Source organism: Leptonychotes weddellii, chromosome 12 (assembly GCF_054177405.1).
Source record: "Leptonychotes weddellii isolate Sample4059 chromosome 12, ASM5417740v2, whole genome shotgun sequence".
NCBI classification, from domain to species: Eukaryota; Metazoa; Chordata; class Mammalia; order Carnivora; family Phocidae; genus Leptonychotes; species Leptonychotes weddellii.
Genome location: NC_138380.1, coordinates 78686724 through 78711743, shown reverse-complemented (window position 1 = coordinate 78711743; position 25020 = coordinate 78686724). Strand labels below are relative to the sequence as shown.

Genomic DNA, 25020 nt, shown 5'->3' with positions numbered 1-25020 from the left:
ATACAAATCATTCTTTGTAGTATTAGTGAAGGAGCTATAGTATAGAAAAAGGCCTAAAATGAACACATTAGTAAGTTCTGCCTCTGCCACTTTTCTGCACTGTGACTTCAGTTTCCTTACCTATAAATTAAGAATAACACTATCTACCTCATAGCTGTATCTTTATCTTTCTTATTCAGAAAGAAAGATTCTTAGATCTCACTTTTACAACTTTTATAACTAGCCTATAGCCTAGGCTTTACCGTTTTCTTCTTCTCTGAGGTTCCACCACTTTGTTATCTAGAGTTTCTTTATCCAATACAGTAGCCACTAGACATATTGAGCACTTGAAATGTGGCTAGTTTGAATTAAGAGGTGCTGAAAGTATAAAATACACACCAGAGTTTAAATATTTTTAGGGTGGAGAAAAAGACATGAAATATCTCATTCATATTTTTATACTGATTATATGTTAAAATGATAATACTCTGGACATACTCAGTTAAATAAAATACATAACTAATTTCACTTTTTAAAACCTTTTTAATATAGACACTAGAAAATTTAAAAGTACACATGACTCTGTGTACTTCTTATTGGACAGCTCTGATCTAGAGTTCTGAATTCCCAACTGCTTATACTTTCCTTAAGAGTAGGGGTAAAATTTATACTTTACCTTTGCAACCTGAGCCTCTAGTAAAACACTTTCCACACAGTTAATGCTTATAAGTGATGATCGAAAATGTGCTTTCTCTTGGATTACTATTCTTATCCTATGATATTATGCTAGAAGCAAGAAATCTACTTCTAGTATTAGCCTACACTTATAGACATATAGTTAATAAAAAAATTTTACAGATGGAACTTCCTGATAAGAAAGGCAATCTCCTGATTATTCCAGTCATGGTCATTTCACTAATCAAGTTTTTAAAAACTGTATTTACACTTAGCTCAATTTTCCCTTTAAAGATATTATTATCTTTCCATTTTTACCGTACCCAGGATCATGTCAGGCACTAGTGAGAAAATCAGTTAGTCATTATGTTAACCTGTATGTTGTGACGGGTATTTTCCAAATCTAAGTACAAACACAATGCAGGTAAAAACTTATTGCTAAGATCTAAGTCGTTAACAAGCAATTTTTAAGGTATCTTAAGAGTCTCTCCCCTGTAGCATTTAGCTTCAATTCCAATTCTACTCATCAAGATCTAGGTACTGGTTTTTATCAGTGCTATGTATAGTAAAAAGTAATTTTTAAATAAAACATCTTCAATTACATTTGACTGTGGAATGTTTATAACTCCTTTAAAAAAATACTTAGGCTAATGAAACAAAATTTTTTTAAAAATTTTATTCTTCTTATTAAAGTAGCTAGACCAACAGTCTATCAATCTTCACTGGTCAGTTATTAATAAAATATTTTAAAATTATTCTTTTTAGTTCAAACATTTAGGGAGCGAGCCAACTCTTGGCAAGGTAATAGGGAACAGAAAGAAGTAAAATACAAGATCCCTAACTGAAGGAAAGGCAAAACAAACCTAAGGTTTTTTGAAACTTAGTGATGAGAAGAGCACAAATATGTAATAAAGAAGAAGCTGGACTTGGTGAGAATAATGAGTTTTATTTTAGAGACACAATAATTCAACAGCAAATATTACCAAGTATGGAAATAATGGACTAGAGCTTAGCAAACCCCCATTCTTCACAGATCCTAAACTAGACATTCAACTTCAATTTCCTGTCTATAAAATGCTACAGATAGACTAGATGAACAAGTAATCCAATAAATTCTCTTTTATAGGCCTTAGAAGGTAGTGTAAATATGGTCTAGTGTACTAACACTCAATAAACAATCACTGAGTATCTCCTGAATTTTAAAATAGTTTATTAGTGATAGACTGTATTGTATTTTCGCAGTACAATCTTTTTTTAAAAAACTTATGTATAATTATTATTATATAGCCACATGAATACAATAAAATGTAATTCTCTTAAAAACATTTTAGTTTGAAATAATTATGTAGCTTCACAGGAAGGTAAACAAAGAAATAGAGAGGGAATTCCCATGTACCCTTCCCCCAGCATCCTGCATCTTACACAACTTTTGATTATGTATTTGAAATAAAAAGTATCGTATTAATTACATCAAAATTTCTTATAAAAACAACTCTAAAAGCTTCATTTCTGTGGGAAGCAGGGAAAATATTATTTAAGGGTCTTTTTAAGCTTCCAGGTTTTAAATAAAAAAAGGGAATTTAAAACCTTGAAAATTAAACCACAAAAATTCTGATGCTTGTCCCATAATAAATACTGGCACCAGCTACACTTTCTGTGTCCACTGAGTGGGGGAGGCTATACCCAAGCGACATATATCTGTATGTGGAATAGGAAAAAAAAAAAAATTTCCTAAAACAGAAAGACAGTCATTCTGTAATTACTTACAAATTGATCATTTTCCCATAATAAAAATGGCCATATCTGTACCCAAAAAGATTTGGCTCCATAATATAAATCATCCTGTAAGTACTCTAATAAATACATTTAATAAAAAAAAATAGGAAGCTATCCCCTACACTGCCCTCTTTCACTAAATTATTCATTCCCTTTTAACTGTATAATAATGTCTTCCAGTCTGTCTGTGAATTACTTTCAAGTGCAAATACTAGACATGCCAAAGAAGCACAGATGTATCTCATACCGTATACTAGACAAATTCCTATCCAGTATATAAATTTCAGAAATTACATCTTGTATTAATTGCTTAAAAGACTTTAAAAAAAAAAGAACTGTAAAGGTGATTCTATTTAGGAAGCAAAAAATCTTTACTAATAAATGCCTGTAACTATTATCAGATACGGATTTGCATCCACCAGATACTTCATATTACAAAAAACCAATACTTTAGACTCAGAAGCCTTTGTCTCCCAAGCACTGCTTCCAGGATCTTTCCTTGCAGCAGTATCCCTATTTGGGCAGAATAATGGCAAACAACTGTCACAGAGTGCCTTGTTAGGAATCTATTATTTTACGACAAAAATAATTTATACATAGTGCGAAAAACATAATGGCTTTTAAAAACTGTATTACAACAATCATATAGTTAAATAGACTGTATAATATATTACTGAAACATTAGAGAGCATCTCTGGGTTTTTCCCAATGGCACAAACAGAAGTGGTGAAACACGTAAGACCACTTGAAATGACAGCAAAAGGAGAATAAACAGCATTTTTATCCTCTCCATATATCAGTTTTAGAGGCCTTAAAATAAATAAATTTCCTTTTTTAAACTTAAATTCTATCAAGATCAGCTTTCTGGTCAATTAGAGTCCTGTTAGACACAATGTATCTATTTATTGAAAAAGAGAACAAACATGCATCTTTCTATCCTTCAAACACTGCTACTTGAATCTCTTGCAATTTCCAAAAACAATTAATCCTCACAGCCAATAACCTAGTGTTAAAGTGGCTGGTCATTCAAAAACAAAATATAATGAAATCTATATGCACAACTGCCTAGACCAAATAGTCTAAAGGCAAGGTAAGAACCTTTCATTGAATCCATCAGAAACAGCTCTCATAAAAGCAAAGGTTATCAAAATAATCATCCGGCAGAAAATAATCCCTTTCTCTTATTTAAAAATGGCCTGAATTTTTTCAACTCAACTTAAAAAAAAAAAAGGCATATTCCATTTTTAAATGGATCTTACAATGTTTTTAAATATTCAAATTTAAAACCAAATTACTTTTCCAATATAAACATGACAAATCTTACAATTTAAAAAAACAGTAATCTACTACCTTGAACCCACAACCCTGAGACCAAGACCTGAGCTGAGATCAGGAGCTGGATGCCAAAATGACTGAGCCACCCAGGCGCCCCTATTATCTTGATTCTTGAGGTTGACAATAAGCAGATGGAAAAGACAAAAAGAATTAGAAAAAGATACAGCATTTTGGCTCAAGAGCTGTTTTAAAAAGTAACTTAAGGTAATTTTTGCCTTTAACCTTCTGATATTTTGTTTTCAACAAGAATCTAAAATGAGAAAAAATATAAATGCAAACCAAGCACTGCTTGGTTGTGCTAAAATAACTGTATAATTAATATTTTGCTTTTCCTATCCAAAACACTTTTAATTTAAATACTTACTCTGAGCCTGCAGCCATTTCCAAGTATGATGTTTCCGCTGTATCAACCCCCAAAGGGATCACTATGCTCATGACGTTCGCCTCTGGTAAATTCGATTACTATGGAGTCCTATGCATTGGTATCCAAAACACTGGGGCATGCCAGCCACAGTGCTCATTGCAAACATCTAAGTGCATCCACAAACCCTGTTTAAAAGAAAAGGGAACAAAAAGTTAAAAATCATCTTCATTCCTAACACAGTCATACTATAACAACAGTAAGTAAAATAGCCATATAAACTGGAATTTGCTCAGGGAGGGATTCTCTATTTCATTTAGGTTCTTTTTGAATTAAGCTATGGGACTGTGATTGAAAGAAGTTTCTGAATCAAAATCTCCCTTTGGGAATGAATTTAAAATACCAAAAGAAAGATTAACTAAGGTGCACTGCTTAGTGAGGAACCAACAAATATTACTCATTTTGAAAGACAAAATGGAATTTCTTACAGTACTAGTATCTAAAATAAGTCTTCCTGGTTCAGAAAGTGATCTAAACTAACAAATATTGAGTACTTACTATGGACTAAGCATCATATTAAGCTTTTAGATGGATGATCTATTTAATCCTTATAGCTCTGAGATAGGGATCTTTCACCATTGAGGATCACAAAAGCAAGAAAGATTAAATAACTTAACCAAGGCTGTTCAGTTCAAGAAATAAAACCAGGATTTGACCAATTCCACTCTATTGCTTATATATGTATAAAAGGAAAGCTATTTTATTTGTAATAAAATCCACTGCTTAAAAGTGGTTGTCAAAAAAATTAAATAAATAAAGTGGTTGTCATTTTCCATACTACATAAACACAGGTCTACTGAGGGAGTTCTTGATTTCTTCAGTTAGTATCAACTCCCTAGAACTAATTCCCCGATACAGGCAATTAGTAAAGAAAACTAATACACTTCAACAATTTTTTAAACAAATTTATCAAGTAACAAAATATATTCAGCTTCAACATCAATGCTTCTAATCTAATTCACTGTATAACACTTGCATATGGTACTCCTTGTGAAATACCTACTCAAAATCTTTTCAGTAATAAAATAGTACAACTCAGGAACAAAACAGAGAGATAATCCTATAAACAGGAAAAGAGCAACAGTCAAAATTGTTTTTTGCCATCTTATATCTGAACTACTGAAGAGCAAGATTTCTTCAAATAGCAATTCTTGTATTTATTTTTAATTTTTACAAGTAACCTCGAGAATACCTAATTCAGGTTAATTCCTATTTCACAGATAATGCAGATTGTGAGCTCATACCTTATCGGAGCAAATACCAAAATAGGGAAATAAAGTGGTAACAGTGGTTTGAATTCTCCAAGAAAACTAGCCTCTATTTTTATTTATTTATTTTTTAAAGATTTTATTTATTTATTTGACAGAGACAGACACAGTGAGAGAGGGAACACAAGCAGGGGGAGTGGGAGAGGGAGAAGCAGGCTTCCCGCGGAGCATGGAGCCCGATGTGGGGCTCGATCCCAGGACCCCGGGACCATGACCTGAGCCGAAGGCAGACGCCCAACGACCGAGCCACCCAGGCGCCCCTAGCCTCTATTTTTAAACCATGTGTAACTGGGGGAGACCTACTATAAGATATTTTAATAAAAATATATGGTAATAGGCTTTTGCACCTAAAAGTTAAAAACAGAAGCACTGGACCTATCTCTAATGCTCACCAGATGTGTGAGCTAGTCAAGTTATTTAACCTAAGCCTCAGGTTCCTTGTTTATAAAATGGGAATTTATCCTCATAGGGTTTCCGTGAAGAAAATAAAATAATGAATGTAAAGCATTTTTGTACACAGCACTGCACATATTTAGCAATCAATATGTAGCAGTCACACAAGAAGAGTTGCTCTTCTTTCATGGAAAAGCTCTCTAGACTTCATTTAAAGTGAATCTTCCAATAGTTTTTGAAACTAAAGTAATAACAGTTTTCAACTTGCCATGTTTTTACAGTTTGTTCCATCAAATTAAAGTCATCCTCTAAAAATAATTAAGCAGAGTGAGAAAAAGGAAAAGCTGCCCTACCTTTTTTCTGCACCCCTGACCATATTAGAGTTACTTCATGAAAGCCATATTTATTAACCCACATAAAGCTATAAAATTTCTAATTAACAAAAGGCAAACAATACAAAACTGAAAGTTTGTTCTATTCAAATGGTACATTATTGTGTATTTCTTTAAAATGCTGAAGACATGGACCTAACAACAGTAACAATTACAACTTAAAAAAAAAAAAATCTCGTCCTTATTGGTAGAATCTACTTGGTAGAAGTTTTTCTTCAGCTCAGCTTATCTTTACATTAGACTCATAAGAAGTCTTACATTTTAGGTGTATGTTGTTAAATATTTAGTAGTGCCATTTTTTTTGTTTTAACCAGAGGCAAAAACTAGAAAGCAGAAATCAAACTGTTATGTATTCTTTTAGGTAACTGAGTAGTATTTCCAACCTAAAAGAATCTACTTGAGTATGTATTCAATAGTGTGCTCCATTTTTATAAAATATACAATCCTCAATAAACACTACATTTGAACTATTTTTAAATAGCAGTGAAGAGCTTGCCATGAGCCTATTTCAGACAATAGCTTGTGTCTGATTACTGCCTGTCTCTCAAACCCTGCACAGTACCTGGAGCGAAACAGGCACTCTCTAAGGGACAGGTGAATGAATTAGCACACCTAAGATGAAACTGCAGCCCTGGCCTCATTAGCCAAATGAGTTGTCAACCTCTACAATTAAGTGCTATAACAGCAACTACATGACACCTTCTCCACAACTGCATCACTCTAAAAACAGACACTCATCCCCAGGACAGACACATCATCGCATCTGAAACAGAACCACAAACTAAATTTGATTCAACAGGGTAGATCTCAGTAACTAATTGACAAAAGATCAGAAGGCAACAGGTCCTATCTATTGAGACCATAAAATGGCAAATATTTTACTATATTCATTAATATCAAAAACTCTAGAGCCAGAAAACTCACACTGTTTAAAAATGTAGTTGATACTTAAAATCATAAATTCATTAGGGTCAAATCGTGTCTTTAAAAATAAGAAGAAAGGGAAAGTCAATGTAGTAAGCAGAAAAGGTGTGAGCTTATAAACAGGCACAACTAGAGGAAATTCAACAATTCAACACAATCCAAACAATTACCACAAAGCTTTCCCATCTTATATGCAAATCAAGAAACTGGTTTTCCAACTGACAAGTAAAATATATACAAAATACATTGAGAATAAATGGCAGCCATTAAAGAAATAATATAAAAGGAAATACCATGAGATGTCTGGTAAATCTGAGGTCCAAGAAAGAATAAATGTCTTCACAAAACCTGCTATCCAGAATAGACCTAGAAACCAAGTGAACACAGGAGTATTGAGCTGTTTTTAAATGGCATAGAATTATAGGTACTTCTGTCTAATATGGCACCTAAAACCAAAGGGACTCACACAAAGAAAGAAGCTAATTCTTAAAAAAATAAATTTATTCTTTACTTCTTTATACAAATGAATGTAAACACAGTAAAGGCAACAATTAAAGCTAAATACCAAATCAAACTGAAGAGAAACTGGGAAAATACAATATTAAATACAGATTTAGCCAAGCAAAGGCAACAATACCAAAACCAAAACAAAACCCTAAAGTAGGAAAAACAAGATATAAAAACTAGGAAAAGCAATTATAAAACAATCAGACAAACTAGAAGGCTGAGGCTGCTTTTTAAGACCATGTTCAGAAAACAAAAAAATACCACTGAAAAGATGAATATTGTACCCAAAAAGCAGAAAATGAGGAAATTTTTTTTCTAAAATTTTAAATAAAAGTGCCCAATCTAACAATCTCTTCGAAGAGTCGTGTATTATTATCTTTCTGTCCTTCCTAAGGACTTTATGCAGAGCTCAAAAAATACTAAAATTAAATCAGTGTTTATGTTTTGGAATTGTATCACTAATAAGCTGGTGAATTTTTGACTAAATTACTATTGAAAATGAAATAAAGAAACTTGAAAGAAATTGTGAGGGACCACATACATAAGATTTCCTTATAAATTAAAATTAAACTGCCCTCACTATGAATTTAAGATTTTTTTTCTCTGTAGCAGTTAACTAATACATAGTAATAATAAAAAATACTGGTTGATCAAGATCTATTACCAAGTTATTACCTATGAAACTTTGGACAAGTCATTTCACTACTCTGGGCTTGAACTATAAATGGAGGTAGGTTAGGTTGATGATCTTACAGTTTAAGCCGTATAATCACAAGTATATTAACAGATTACTCCCGATTATCGAAACAGTATCAGATTCCAAAAAAGCAACAAAAAATAACTTTGACAACAGAAAATCCATTTCTCCAACTGGGTTAATATTACCATCAGACAGTGCTCTACAAGCACTTACCTGATACTCAAATCTCACCGAAAGTTCTAATAGCAATAACAAATAATGAGGCTCACAAGCCTATGATAATGCCTATGTGAGGATGTAATGCATCCTCACAAGCCTATGATGTAGGTACATTTATTATCCCCATTTTACAGGCAAGGTAGAGATTAAACTTGTCTAAAGTTCTATACTAATAAATAGCAGAATCAAGACTGGAATGCTAGCAGTCCGATTCCAGAACCTACACATTAGTTTGCCTGAAATTAAAATTTGCTAGATGACTGGTGTTTACAGTTAAGAGGAAAAAATTGACAAATGCTTCTCTCAGAAAGAGGAGAAATTAAATAAATACATAAGTGTCGCACTCCAGGACATCTGGACTGCATTTATTCTAGCACACTGAAAGAACAGTAATGAAACCCACCCTGCTCCTCCCCCAAACCTGATCTATTTAATGATGCGTTCCACAACAATGCATTAAAACACTACAGAAGTGGAGACGCATGGGCTCAAAGTCTAAAATTCAGATTTAAAATATTTCGGGGATGGTGCAAAGGACATCATCAAAGGATATTCAAATTCTCTATTTGCAGGAACAAACATGTGCTTCAAATCCGAGATTACTAATTTGTTCAAGTATAATTCAATTTCTTATACAAAACTATTTGTTAAGCAAAGACCACCTATCTAAGCAGTTAAATTTTAACTTGAATCCCCTTTAACACCCACTTGGGGGTGCCTGGGTGGCTCAGTCGTTAAGTGTCTGCCGTCAGCTCAGGTCATGATCCCAGAGTCCTGGGATCGAGCCCTGCATCCCGTTCCCTGCTCAGCAGGAAGCCTGCTTCTCCCTCTCCCAGTCGCCCTGCTTGTGTTCCCTCTCTCACTGTGTCTCTGTCAAATAAATAAAATCTTAAAAAAAAAAAAACACACCCACTTGGTTCCTAGAAACAATTTCACCAACCTACATTATAATACTTTTGTAGCAAATAAAATCTGTATTCTTGTGTCAGGGTTAATGTTGGTGGACCTACTTGAAAAATGGAAACCTATATATAAAATTCAATGTTCAGAAAATGTATTTTCTGGTTCTGTAAAAGTCTCACAGTGTTTCATTGTATCATACTGAGTACAATTCCGTCACTACTAAACTCAATGTCAAAGTAGCAATGCTTCAGCTTTCACATTCTGCCACTTACTAATAATAGTTACTTACTCTCTTGAAGCCTTAGCTCCTCATCTGTAAATAGGAATAATCATAGAACACATTTCTGAATTGTTTCAAAGACGGTGTGTGGCACTCAGTTAGTGGATCAGATAAAATTTCTGGGAATTAAATATTTAGTAAAAGTCCTTAAGAATGAGTACTGGAGAACAATTCTCAACTATTATATTTGTAAAAGTCAAGTAAACTACTAAGAATTTCTGACCAGGGTGCCTGGCTGGCTCAGTAAGAAGAGCATGTGATCCTTGATCTCAGGATCATGGGTTTGAGCCCCACGTTGGGTGTAAGAGATTACTAACAAAATAAATAAACAAACTTTAAAAAAAGGTATTAAAGTCTTAAGAAGAACAACCTTTAAAAAAAAAATACATGAGGACAAAGAGTGAGCCATAATGTAAATTACACACTTTGGTTGATAATGATGTTTCAATGCTGGTTCATCGAATGTAACAAATATACCATAATAATGAGGAACACTGACGATGAGGAAGGTTGTACTTGGGGTCGGGAGGAGGCATGTGGGAAATGTATACTTTCCTCTCAGTTTTGAAGTGAACCTAAACTTGCTCTAAAAGATGAAGTACATTAATTTTTAAAAATACATGTATGAATACAATATAGTGAACTATCTGTCTGGCATTATATAATGGGGGACCATTCTTTCTTCTAGGGTTTTTGGAAAACTTCTAATACCAGTTCTGCAACCAGCTGAAGTACGGGTACCTTCCTCCGTCCCCACCCCAAAGCACCTACAAGTTAAAATAATTTCAATACTATCAGTTTTTTTAATGCACCACGCTACTATTTTTGAGTAGTATTTGTCATCTCCCAAAGTGCTGGAGATCACTAAGCCAGAGTTGTAAAATGTGGCCTTTTAAAGTAGCAATTCAGGGGCACCTGGGTGGTCAGTCAGTTAAGTGTCTGCCTTTGGCTCAGGTCATGAGCCCAGGGTCCTTGGATTGAGCCCCGCATCAGGCTCCTTGCTCAGCAGGGAGTCTACTTCTCCCTCTCCCTGTTCATGCTCTCTTTCAAATACATAAATAAAATCTTAAAATAAAATAAAATGAAATAGCAATTCAGATAGAGTTGATAGAGTTGATAGGTTAGACTGGAGTCCCTGAGTATAAACACACAATTTGCTTCCTATACACACAAAACTGCTCTTAGAATGAGTTTAGGCTTTACTCATACCTGAGAATATAACTAACAAAAGCTATTTCCTGCTAAAACAGTTATCTACTGCCACTTTCTACTTGCCATATGGCCCACAAATACATACCTTAGAATTTACTGCTCACAGTACAAGCACAGAAGAAAAAAAATCTTCAAACTTAATAATCACATCTTCCCAAATTCCTTAAAAGCTTACTTTTACGTACAAAAGCAGTAATACCATATACCTCAATGTAAAGCATCACATATGTGAAGCATCATACCTGTAATGCATAATACCACATACTTCATGGATACAACTTCCTTCTGTTAAAAAAAAAAAAAAAAAGCTATCTACATTAGTAATTTTTAAACTGTGCTCCCAGTAGTCCTCATGGAGTTGGTGAGTGAGATATTAGGAGAAAACAGAATCAGGGAAGTTAACAAAAGAAAATGAGAAACATGTTCTGCAGATTTAAAAGGAAATGTCTGAGGCTGCATGTCCTATGTGATACCTATCAAATGGGAAAATGACATTAAATGGAACACTACTTAGCAAAATAAAGGAACTACTGATACATGCAACAACTTGGATGAATATCAAAGAAATTATGTTGAGTGAAATAAAAAAGCCAATCCCAAAAAGATCACATACCCTATAATTCCATTTACGTAAGTCTTGAATGACAAATTACAGAAACAGAGAACAGATCAGTGTGGTTTTAAGAGGGTAACACCAGGGATTCTTGTAGAGATGGAACTGTTCTATATCTTAACTGTGGTAGTGGATACAGGAACCTACATATGTGATAAAAATGCAGAGACCTAAACACAGACGCACACGCCAATGCACACACACACAAAATTGGGGAAATCTGAACAAAGTGGATAGACTGTATCAATGTCAATATTCTGGTTGTGACACTGTACTACAGTTTTACAAGATGTTACCATTGAGGGAAACTGGGTAAAGGAAAAACAGTTTCTATTTTTTAAAAAAGATTTTATTTATGTAAGAGAGAGAGGGAAAGAGTGAATGAGCACAAGTGGGGTGGGGGGGGACAAAGGGAGAAGCAGACTCCCCACTGAGCAGGGAGCTGATGCAGGGCTTGATCTGGGACTCTGGGATCATGATCTGAGCTGAAGGCAGACACTTAACTGACTGAACCACCCAGGCTCCCCTCTCTGTAGGATTTCTTACAAATGCATGTAAATCTACATTACTTCAAAATTTAAAATTTAATTTCATAAAATGACATTAAAATTATGGCCTTCAAACCTTTGGGTATTGAAACTTTTTTTACAAATGAAATTTTACAGTGAAATCTAAGCATATATTTTGATTCCAGGATGAAAAATAGCTTGAATCTCCTATGCTTTCCCCAAAGACTGCTAATGTCAACTTGAAGTACTATGTTAAGGAGGCCACAGCCAGATACAATGAGACAAGGCCTCAAGTGATCAGTAATATCTGTGAATAGGTACAGGAGGCATTTGTACCTCATATTTGCTGTCTGTGGTTAAAGAGGAGAGCAGGGGAATGTTCCTGCCTATACATCCTTCCACCTACCAGTTAAGTTCCATGAAAAGCCTATGGCTTCCTGGAGAATAGTTCAAAAATCACTGGCTAAAAGAAAATACTTATTTGACTGGTAAACTCTACCTGCCCAAAGCAGGAAAAAAAAGCTTCCAAAAGTAGTGCTGGAGTCTACTGTAATAAAAAATCAAACAAAACAACAAAAAACCTGCATTTATCTTTTAGTCAACCTATACAGACTGGTAGGCTGGTTCATTCTTGCTTTTTCAGCCTTTAAATAAGTATCCCACCAGGTAAGGGCACAATTCTTGACTGGAAACAAAATTGGCAATAATTTTATTCTCTCATTCTTCATTCTAGTCTCAAGATTAACTAAGTATTCCTTCAATCACTATTTTGAATCATTTCTTTCAGACTAAAGATCTTGAGTGCTCTCTTATTTCCCTATCTAAAAACAGTATGTATCAAATCTAATTAATAGGATTTAAACAAATCTTCCAGATTCTACTGTCTACATTTTATTATCTCACACCTGGGCTGCCAGAGTAATTTTCTAAGTGGTCTCTTTTCCTATTCTAACTTGACCTTTAAACCAGTGGTTCTCAAACATAAATCCACAAACTGCTACTTTTCATATAACTGGGGTCGGAAGTTGAAAATGATGGGATTCCTAGGCCTCATTCCCACAGATTCTGATTTAGTAGGTCTGGGATGTGGCCTGGATGTCTAATTTTTTAAAAAGGCATTTGCTCCGGTCCTTTATTTTATAACAATTGCTTAGACACTGAACAGATATACTTCGAAACCCACTAGTATCCTAATTTTGCCCTCTTCAAAAAAGCATAGCTCACAATAATTACAGTTAAGTTCCTAATCTCGACATTATCAGGTTACCCTGTTCCACACTAATATTCCAATACAGAAATTCTGATTATACCAGTCTTTTTGCTATTGTTGGCATTATCTTTGCTCATTCCCTTCAAATTTTCTAAAGTAATATTCCTTTATATTTGTCCATCCCACCCAACAAAAATCTTATTAAACTTTCAAGGATCATGTAAGTACTTACTACACTTCCTTGGAAGCATTCTCAATTTCCTTAGACTTTTCTGCCACAAAACTAGCTTTGAGGTCTCTAGCAGATCAACCTCCTGAGGGCTGTTTCTTCATCTATAAACAAAAATTTAATCAAGCTACCTCAAAAAACTATTCCAGCTATATAAAACCTGTTCCACCCTAATCTCTTCCCTTAATTTCCCAAAGAATATATTTTTTTAAACCACTAGATTACATTTTGACCCATTATTCTGAAATAGCTATTAGATGCTTAGCTCTCTAGACTGGATCATCTACTTTACCCTATACCAAGAACTGAAATATTTACATTTTAGCTATCAAAGCCTAAAACATGGTGGTGAAGATACCACCTAAATTATTCTTGATTAAATCACATTTTTCCTCACCCTAACACCTTTAATCCCTTCCTCCCCCTTTTAGATGAACAGGAACGTATCTCAAAACAAAACAAAGTACCTGCCTCAAAAGAACATTATTGATTTCCTTCTGGAACTTTGTTTTTTTATTATTTTTTCTTTCTCTTATTACTTTTAAAATGTGGAGTCTCTCAAGGCTCAATCCTCCCCATTATTAGTCTCCATCCATCTTGGATTTCACCATTCATTCCTGTTTGATTTCCTAATCCTAGCCATCTACAGGGTATGTATCTATTCAAATATCTGCCATTACTGCAAAAATCAAACATTCAAACTGAATCTCTTCCACACACTTTCCATTCCATTTCTTGTTTGTACCCCATTCTTCCAGTTCTTTTTAATCCTTCTTTTTTCTAGTCTATTTGCTCACCTAGCCTTTTGTGCTTCCCCAATGTTCCAGATTCATTTTTCCTCAGTTTCCATGGCTCCCACCATCATCTTCATCGTCTGAATAATTTCCAATAATCAACAACCCTTCCAGCTTGTCACCATCGAGTTCTGAATATCTGGTCTCCAAACAATGGAAGAAATCTTGCGTGTTTTTAAGCACTTCTCCCCAGATTATAGGGCAACTATTCTATTAATTTAAAATGTAATAAAATAAACTCAAATTTATCCATTTAACATATTTATGTTAACATGTCTATGTGCTTGGGAATGAGCAATGAAAATTAAGTTGTCTTTAAGGCCCTTTTAATGAACTAGGGCAATATAATATAATCAAAGGTATCTTAGAGTAGTTTTAAGTAATTGCCTTTGATAATGATTTGTGTATTCTCATAACTTAGCCAAAAATTAGTCCTTTATAAGGATCAATAGAGAGCTAGGATTTTTTCAAATGATCTGAATTCAAATTCTTGATCAGCCACTTTTTTTGAGAGAGAGAGAGAGAACGAGTGAGCATGTGGGGGGTAGGGGGGAGGAATCTTAAGCAGGCTCCACACCAGCGCACAGCCTGATGAGGGGCTCGATCTCATGACCCTGAGATCATGATATGAGCCGAAATCAAGAGTCGGATGCTTAACTGACTGAACCACCCAGGCACCCCTTGATCAGTCACTCTTTTCACTATGTGACCCTGAGTCTCTCTAGGCCTCTCATGAAAAATGGATAAAATATCTACCCTGTAGAGTTGGTATGAATGTTAGTGCCTTCCTCTTAGAATTAAAAGCATGAAGTTCCCATTATTCAATCCAATAATAATTTAATCAATCCCAGTCACAAAACTGTTGACCACTGAAGCCACTTAGTGAAAAACAGAGGCTCTATTATTGTAAATATCTATAAAGATCTTAAAATGCCACGTTTAAAATATTTACTATAGAAATCTTAAGTCTAAAACAGAGTAATTTCTAAGTATTAACAAACTACAAAATCAGCAAGAGACTAGCAAAATGAATAAGAAAAAATACTTTCCAAGTTTAAACCATTTATTTCTACAGCATTTTCCCCAGTCCTTTTAATCCCAAGACTTAGAGTATTCAACAATCAACTTCTCTGCATACATTAATATAAATAGAAAAACAAAATCAAAAACCCGGAAATGAAAGGAGCAGTGCATAAGAATTAGAGAGCTGAAGCTTAGGGAAAAAATGTCTATGCATCTCACTCTCAAGAATGAATTATGGAATTAGTAGATCTAAGCCTCCATTAAGAAAATTACTCAGATACGCAAACTTTATTAATAAACTTATTATAATATGTCTTGTTCAAGCTTTTAGAGTAGCCAGTCTTGAAAAGGCATATAATCACAGAGAAACTGTACAATAAAAGGAAAAATAAAATGTCAAGAATGAAGTTGGTAGATACAAGTGCTATTATTGACCAGTGTATTTGCTATGAGACAGGCTACATTCACTTTCACTTTCCAACTTAATTTTAAAGACCTATCTTTACAAATAGAAAACATTATGTATATACACAGATAAAAAATAATCAACATGTACTGAGCTGATTGGCCACCCTTATAAAAGTCATTTATACATAAAAAAAAAGTGCTGTGCGAAGTTGGGGACTTAACTAGAAGTACTTTTCTCCAAATCCTTAATGAACCATTTACTTCAGGATATAAGAGGCGTAAAATTTAAACTCCCTGTAAGTGAAAGTCTAGGCTATACCAGCAGAGAGAGACTACCTTTAAATCTCCACTATCATTCTGGATTAAATTTAAATAAGATATTCTCAATGTAATTACACAATAAAAGAATTTTTGTCTTCTGGCACAATACCAAGACCATAAGATCTGCCAGTTTTTACTTAAAATTTAAAAATCAAAAAGTTATTACATTAGTGTATAATTAATAGGTTTTGCTAACATACAGCAACCATGTTACAATATATCAAACAATTACAGGCTAAAATTTGCAACCACACAAACTGATCCCAGGGTTATTAGCCAACACAATCATCAGTTACTTCCCTTAAGAAATATGTGCAAGAGGGGCGCCTGGGTGGCTCAGTTGGTTAAGCGACTGCCTTCGGCTCAGGTCATGATCCTGGAGTCCCGGGATCGAGTCCCGCTCGGGCTCCCTGCTCGGCAGGGAGCCTGCTTCTCCCTCTGACCCTCCCCCATCTCGTGCTCTCGCTCTCTGTCTCATTCTCTCTCTCAAATAAATAAATAAAATCTTTAAAAAAAAAAAAAAGAAAAGAAATATGTGCAAGATCAGCAAGCCAAAATTAGTAGCTACTATACTGCCTTCAATTAGAGGGCGTTCAACTATTTGCCACCAAATCAATCTAGTTTACAATATTAATAGTTAGAAGAGTCCTAAAGAAAAGTAGAATTTAAATCTCACAAGATAATAAAGGTTACTGGATCTTGATACATCAGCGCATCTATTCAATTCCACAGACATCTGAAATCTGTCATTTCATCTAGACAGAATCCTATAAATTCCAGTGGACAAATCACAATCAGATTCTGAAACAGCATTTTAATTCTTTTTGTGTGTATGTGTTTGTGGTGCATATGTGTTGTCTAGCAATGGGCTTCACTGAGGGTAAGTGAAGTTGAGGGGTGTATTAGTTTCCTAAGGATGCTGCAACACATGACCACAAACAATTCTAGAGACCAAAGTCTGAAATCAAGATGTCGGCATGAAAAAGCATTTTAAGATTTCCAAGATATTAAAAAAAAAAAATCTGGATTTATACATTTAAACAACAGGAACTCAAAATTTGTGAGTTCATCAAAGTCAGTTAACATGGAGATTCATTTAAAAATTATATATATCTTAAAAATAGTTATTTTTCATTTAAAATATCATTCACCAATATTTTAGTGTCAAGCTAAAATGTTCTCTTTGAACATGGCTCCCCTACTTGGAATTTTGGGTTCTCATTCTTGTATCAACCCAATCTATGATGCATTATCTATAGTTTTTGGTTTTATTTTTTTTTAAAGATTTAATTTATTTATTTGAGAGAGCGAGAATGAGAGAGAGTACATGAGAGTGGGGAGGGTCAGAGGGAGAAGCAGGCTCCTCGCTGAGCAGGGAGCCCGATGTGGGACTCGATCCCGGGACTCCAGGATCATGACCTGAGCCGAAGGCAGTTGCTTAACCAACTGAGCCACCCAGGCGCCCCGAGTTTTTGGTTTTAGATTACTTCAAGATAAGAAATTACTTAGACACCTGTGAGCAATGTGAATGTAGACTTCATTCTAGATTTGGATTTGTATTATTTTCCCCCTTTTCTTTTAGTTACCTTGCCCATAACTAATTTAACAACTTTCTTTAGCAATTAATGTGTTTTTAACAAGTTTTCCAAAGTAGTTAACTTAGTTTTCATTTAAACAATTCTCTCTTCACACTCATTTATCACTGGTTTATGTTATATCTAATAATATAAACACAAGTGCAATGGGATTAGTGGATTTGGGAACAAACAGGACTCTTGACAAACATTCAACTCAACTAGAAGCAGCAGCACAGAACAGTTTACATCATTCAACTTACAACTGGCATTGATATTTTTTTAAGATTTATTTATTTTAGAGAGAGAGAGCACCAGTTGAGAGGGGCAGAGGGAGAGGGAGACAATCTCAAGCAGACTCCACACTGAGCGGAGCCCAACGTGGGGCTTGATCCCAGGACCCTGACATCACAACCTGAGCCGAAACCAAGAGCGGACACCTAACCCACTGTGCCACCCAGGCATCCCGGGCATTAATATTTTTTAAGTGAAGGTTAAGGAATCTTCTACAATATCTAGATAAAAGGCTTTGGGAAAAATACTATATTAAAAAAAATGTATACACACACACTATAAACAGTGCTCACCACAGCACGTGAGAGACAATAGGGATAGAGTCAGAAACTCACTCTTTTTCCAGGAACAGCTACAACACAAACATCTGGAGAACTTACTAAGAATTGTACACATATTAACTCACCGAATTCTCAAAATGACTCTGTAAGATAGGCTCTATTATCATCTCAATTTTGCAGATCAAGAAACTAAGGCACTAAAAGATAAGTAACATGCCCAAAATCACAAGGCAATACAACCTGGTTTGATTATAGTTCTAGTTTCTACTTTTAAGTCCTGTGCAATACTGCCTCTAAAGAAGTATTGTTTGAGCTCTCTTGATAAGCATGTATCACTTTCATAATCTTAAGAATTGGAGGGGATAATCATGTCCCAGTATGTCACTCCCCAAAGCAAATTTTTCAGCAGCTCTGCCATAAAGTCCATAATCTTCCATCATGGCATTCAAGGCTCACCACAACTTGATCACAATGTGTACTGCTAGAATTCCAATCCAAGACTCTTATCCAAATAACATGTGGGTTCTGGAAACCAACAGATCATCTTGAATTGGGATGTACAGAAACACAAAACAGAGAGACTCTGTCACATGACACTGCACAAAGACTAGTATTCCTTCATTCAGAGAATCTAAAAATAGTGGCCTGGCTTCTCAAGAGGGCAGTTCAGCATGGTTTCTTGGAAAAGTTTAAGTATCAAGAATTGTGACCTAAATTTTAATCCTTGATCAACCACTAACTATATGACCTAAAGAAAATTATTTAACCTCCCTGCTTTCTGTTCTACTTGTAAAATAAAACGGAAGAGCTAGAACAGTGTAAAAACCAGCTGAGACTAGTAACTAAAATGCAAATTCAAGACTCCACTAGATGTGATTAAGTAGGTCTGGAATGGGGCTCAAGAATGTTTTAGTAAGCACCACATAAATAATACATGTGGTCCCTGGACCACAATGAAAAATATTTAAATAGAAGATCTCACAAGTCAATTCTAACTTGAGTTTCTTAACTTCAGTCAATAGGATGCTGCTTTACATAACCAGGATGGGGGTTGTGGCCTAAAAGAAAATCCTCAGTTCATGATGGAATTTGTTTTTGCACCTCTCACCCTGTACTTTAAGACAATGGAATATGGTTTAGTAGTGCTACAAACTGAACTTTCATTCTCTTAAGACACGGATACAGTTGATTCAAATGAGTTTTATTTTATTTTTTTTTAAAGATTTTATTTATTTATTTGACAGAGAAAGACACAGCGAGAGAGGGGACACAAACGGGCAGTGGGAGAGGGAGAAGCAGACTCCCTGCCGAGCAGGGAGCCCGATGCGGGACTCGATCCTGGGACTCCAGGATCATGACCTGAGCCGAAGGCAGTCGCTTAACCAACTGAGCCACCCAGGCGCCCTCAAATGAGTTTTAAATCAATTAAGCACCTATAAAATGCTGATTCAACTGTATCATCTTATTAATACTATTTTGAAATATGATCTTAACTTTCTCAGATGGAAATTTAAAGTTTTGGAGAATATAATCTCCACTCTACAAGTATTCACAAGTCTCAAAATTTTCTTCTCCCAATTTTCTATGAAAATTTCCAAAGAAATTAGTAATTTTCATTCAACATGTTACCCAGGGCTTAATCAGTAAAATTTTCAAATTATCACCCAATTTCACTACCAATATTTTGCCATCACTAAGAAAAAATATGCCAAATTGATAAAAGTATCATTATAATGTAATTAAAGTCTGAATAAGTATTTTCCATTTCTTATCCTTTTCTTGTCCTCCTGAACTTTTTCACAGTATTGTATTTGTTCCAAAAATCATACATCACTTTGTTCTAAGAGTTATAGATGTTTGATGCTCTGCTGTATTAAATGTACCATCTCACCAACCCTTTTTAAAAGAGCAAACTTGCATATGTTTAAAAAAACTGTATCTCAATAATTTCAGAAAAAATATTTTTCTTCAAAAGAATTACTTCAAGGATTTTTTTTAATGGAGAAGGGGAATAACACCATAATTAAAATACATATTTTCAGCCTTGTCTTAGAAATCAAAATGCTAGCTAGCATTAGTAGCAAATCATAAACCGAAACAACTGTAACTCAAGGCTCACTTAGCAGTAATTCTAAAAACTAAATGAGGAACTGGAACACCATAATTTAAAAAAAAAATTTAACAACCTATGTACTTATTTTCTATATTCTGAATTTCAAATGAGACCAGCATTCAGTAAGCTATTTTAAATCCCATTTGTATAGAAAACTGACACTATCTGACACCATCCAAATTATCTACACTTTCCTTCAATTTTTTTTAATCTGTTGTGATTACAAAAGCGATCCATCTGTCTCACAGAAAGACCAGAGGAGAAAAGAAAACTCACACAATTCTAATTACCCAGACATACATCACTGCTAAAAACTTTGGTGTATCTGCAGCCACATGGTAAAAACTTATTCAGGCAAGAATCACCAATAGACACTAAATTTAGGAAAGTCTGACAGGAAACAGAATATTTACACAACCTCAAAATACCTTCCCACAAATTACTTAATGGCAAAAAGAGAAACAGTAACTATACGATGGAGAAACTACTCCACACCTTAACCAAGCAATCAAAATGAACTACTGGTAAGGGGCAAACAAACATTAAGCATCCAGATGATTAAAACAAAACAAAACAAAAAACCCACATACTGCTTATATAGTATTCCAGAAAAAATGCAAAATCTGAATCTAATCATGAAGAAACCTTAAATAAACCCAATTGAGGAACACTGTTTAATAACTAGCCTGCCAAGGTCATGAAAGACAAAGAGACCTGAGAACTAAACGCAATCTGTGATCCTGAATTGGCAACTGAACCAGAAAAAAAGTACTAATAAAGGGCATAATTGGGACAACCGATGAAAATGGAATATGGACAACAGTCTAAATGAAAGGTATTACATCAATGTTAAATTTCTAAATTTAACCATTCTGGTTACTTAAGGAAAGACGCTTGATCTTAAGAAATGCATACTTAAGGGCGCCTGGGTGGCTCAGTTGGTTGAGCGACTGCCTTCGGCTCAGGTCATGATCCTGGAGTCCCAGGATCGAGTCCCGCATCGGGCTCCCTGCTCGGCAGGGAGTCTGCTTCTCCCTCTGACCCTCCTCCTTCTCATGCTCTCTGTCTCTCATTCTCTCTGTCTCAAATAAATAAATAAAATGTTTAAAAAAAAAAAAAGAAATGCATACTTAAGTATAAGAGAGCATCATATATGCAATCTACTCTCAAATAGTTAAGAATTTCTTTTTACATGTACAGAGAATATGGCAAATGTGATAAAATGTTAAAAATCAGGGGATCTGAGTGAAGGGTTTAGGGAAGTTTTGTACTGTTCATGTAACTTCTGTAAGCCTGAAATTATTTTAAAATAAAAAAATTAAAACAAAAAAACCTTGGTTTTTTGGCAGTATTCCTCAACATACATGCATATAGGAATCATCCATTTGATACTATTTAGTTTCAGAAGCCCTCCCAAGTACATTTGAACATCCCTGAAAAAAGGCAATTGTTTTACAATGAATTAAGTGTCCTTCTCTTGCTCTCCATCCAAGCAAACTCCCCCATACCATAAATACACACTTACCACCATCTCCTTAACCAGTCACAGCTAATTAAAGGGATCAAGATGGAGAACAGTGGCTCACTGACACCTTGCCAATTCCTGTGAGGTCCAACTGTACTTTCTTCAAAAAAGTTCTCTAAGATTTCCCTACAGTCTTATAACAAATCTTTTACTTAAGCTAGTTGTAGTTGATTTCTGTACCTTGTATCCAAACAAACCCTGAAACAGCAGGCTTTTGAGAAGCAGAAATAAACAGTGCAAGGAAAACAGTAGTTACTTAATCTTTTGTCTGTGCTTGAAAATATGGTTTTGCAGGGGGCTTAATGGTAAGATGTAATAAGGTTGTGTCAATTCAGCCAATTATGCAGCTTCATTTAAAGAGAAGCAGCAGAAAAGCAAATAATTCAAAAGGAACAATCTTAATTTTCTCAAGAAGAGCTACTATGTATCAGACCAACCTCAGAACCCCATCAATTTATGGCTAATGAAGCAGAGTCTCAACCTTTCAAATCAGTCACATCAAGAATCTTCCCATCTTTTGCCACATCATTAAAGAGAAAATGGGTTTTCAAATTCCTGAAACTTGCCTTTCTTTAAACAACATACAAAAAACAAGAGCAATTTAAGAGGTCTCTCTGTAAAATCATAAATAGAAACTATTATATTTCATTATTAGTCTGTGAAATACAAAAAAAGTATTGGGAGAGTGTATCTTTCTCATATATAGTCCCCCGATATGTAAACTTCTGGGGGGGGGGGGAAACTGTTTTCCCGACAATATCCTAAGTAATACTTAATTCTTCTCACCACATTCCTCACTTTTTGCTAAAAACCATTGACACTAGGCTTTACCTTATTCTTAGACCAGTGAGAAAAATGGGAAAATATAATTTTTTTAAAAATATATTTTATTTATTTGTCAGAGAGAGAGAGCGAGCACAGCAGGGGGAGCGGCAGGCAGAGGGAGAAGCAGGCTCCCCGCTGAGCAAGGAGCCCAATGCAAGACTCGATTCCAGTGGGATCATGACCTGAGCCGAAGGCAGACGCTTAACCGACTGAGTCACCCAGGCGTCCCCATATTTAATCTTTAAATTTACTTAACTCAAATAAGTTTAAAATTATTTATCATAGTAAATTCAGTCAAAGTCTTTGAGTAAAAATTATGTTATAAATACCTTTTGAAAACAAAAGTCAAAATAGATTTTAACATTAAAATTTTTTCTGGTCTCAGATAAAATGTTAGATAACATAATTCTGTGAACTTGAACTTTAAAATTATCTTACGAGGGGCGCCTGGGTGGCTCAGATGGTTAAGCGTCTGCCTTCGGCTCAGGTCATGATCCCAGGGTCCTGGGATCGAGTCCCACATGGGGCTCCCGGCTCAGCGGGGAGCCTGCTTCTCCCTCTGACCCTCTCCCCTCTCATGCTGTTTCTCTCTCGCTCACTCTCTAAAAAATAAATAAAATCTTTAAAAAAAAAAAAATTATCTTACGAATACCACAAACCAAAACAATCTCAATCCCACTGTTCCATTAATTAACTTTATGCCACAGGCTCAGACCTTAAATGCTGCCACCAAGTTAGCTATAACACAGGTGTGATTACTCAATGTTCTTTCTCAATTATAAACTTCAGGACCAATATGTTTATTCCTTTCGTTTAACTCTAAATTAAGCAAACATCTAAGAGTTGCTAGAAAATTCTCTCTCTTCTCCAACTGTACAACTAGAATAAAGAAAGCTGCACAAATCATTTTGTTTCTCAGGTCCTGTCTTAAAACCAGATTTCACACTTAAGCCAACTTTAAAATGCAAAAATAAATATTTTAACTAAAAATAATGGACAAGTAGTTGATTACTTACTCACTGAATTACTATATTATAGGTTACTTATGCATGAAAAGCCATAATATCTGTTTTGATGGCATCATAATTCAACACATCAAAAAAAAATTCTGATTGACTTGTTGCATTAAAAAGTACAAGATCCCAAACAGCTTAAATAGTTCTTGTAAATAATCAAATCAGATTTTCCAATAAAGCTGGAAAATTCACCTAATACAAAAATGGCTTTCCTAAACTATCTAAAAATAAAATTTTATTTATGAGCTATCTATGAGGAAGAAAGAACTGATTTCATATTAAGGGAAAACATTTATCAAGTGAAATGTAAAACCCAGCTATTTTCTTGACTCTGACTTAAGTAAAAAGCATCCTAGTGGGCGCCTGGGTGGCTCAGTTGGTTAAGTGACTGCCTTCGGCTCAGGTCATGATCCTGGAGTCCCGGGATCGAGTCCCACATCAGGCTCCCTGCTGAGCAGGGAGTCTGCTTCTCCCTCTGACCCTTCCCCCCTCTCATGTGCTCTCTCTCATTCTCTCTCTCAAATAAATAAAATCTTTAAAAAAAAAAAAAAGCATTCTAGTTACTAATGGTTAATAAAAACTTCTCGTATTCTTAAAGATGCAAATAACATCTAATTAACTTAGCCTTAGTCATCACCATTTGATTTTTAATGTAGCACTTAGCATGAGTGCTCACAATAACAACAAAAAAATTCTTTTGGTTAATTCCTACCTCTCTATAAAATACTGTTTAATTGCAAATGGCAAGATTTTTAAATACTGCACTTCAAATTTGGTGCGCTAAAAAAATATTTTCAACCATAAATACTGCTCTTCCATATTAAATAAATTTTTAATACATATTATCTGTTTAATATTAAAAAAATAAGGCTCTTCCCAACACTTGTACATTACGAAAGACAGTAAAAAAGAGACAGTAAGCCACTCCAATTTTAAACTCAGCCTAAAAACTAACATTTATACAGCAATATCTAAAATAGTATCCTTGTTATTTTGCCAGTCGACACAAAAGAGTAATTTTACCATAAAAAATAATTCTATAGCTAACATTAAAAAGTCTCCCTGAACACAAGTATTTAAACATTTATTCTAACATGACAAGGAACAGTCCCTGATCACCCTGAATATTTGAGATGTGTTTGCTTAAATGAGCTTTAAATGCAACAAATAATTGAGCACCTACTCTCTACTGTGAATAAATCCTTTGGAAATGAAAGCTAATTACACATTATGAAAATATTAAAAAAATAAACAGCATCTTTTACAAAGATTCCATACTAATATTTCTTTAGCAGTTTTTG

At 34.7% G+C, this 25020-nt stretch overlaps 1 protein-coding gene across 2 annotated transcripts in view; it reads right to left on the bottom strand.

The window, feature by feature from the left end:
* Nucleotides 1–25020, bottom strand: part of KMT2E (lysine methyltransferase 2E (inactive)) — a 90299-nt gene that overhangs the window by 60950 nt on the left and 4329 nt on the right. Inside the window, exons 2-3 of one of the 2 annotated variants that reach the window (XM_081800667.1) lie at nucleotides 7457–7529; nucleotides 4130–4314 (exon numbers count right to left, since the gene is read on the bottom strand). In XM_081800667.1, the coding sequence (XP_081656793.1) occupies nucleotides 4130–4200 (71 nt within the window). In that variant the 5' untranslated portion in view covers nucleotides 4201–4314; nucleotides 7457–7529. The remainder of the gene's footprint in view (nucleotides 1–4129; nucleotides 4315–7456; nucleotides 7530–25020) is intronic. The other variant, XM_081800668.1, reaches the window with a different exon arrangement.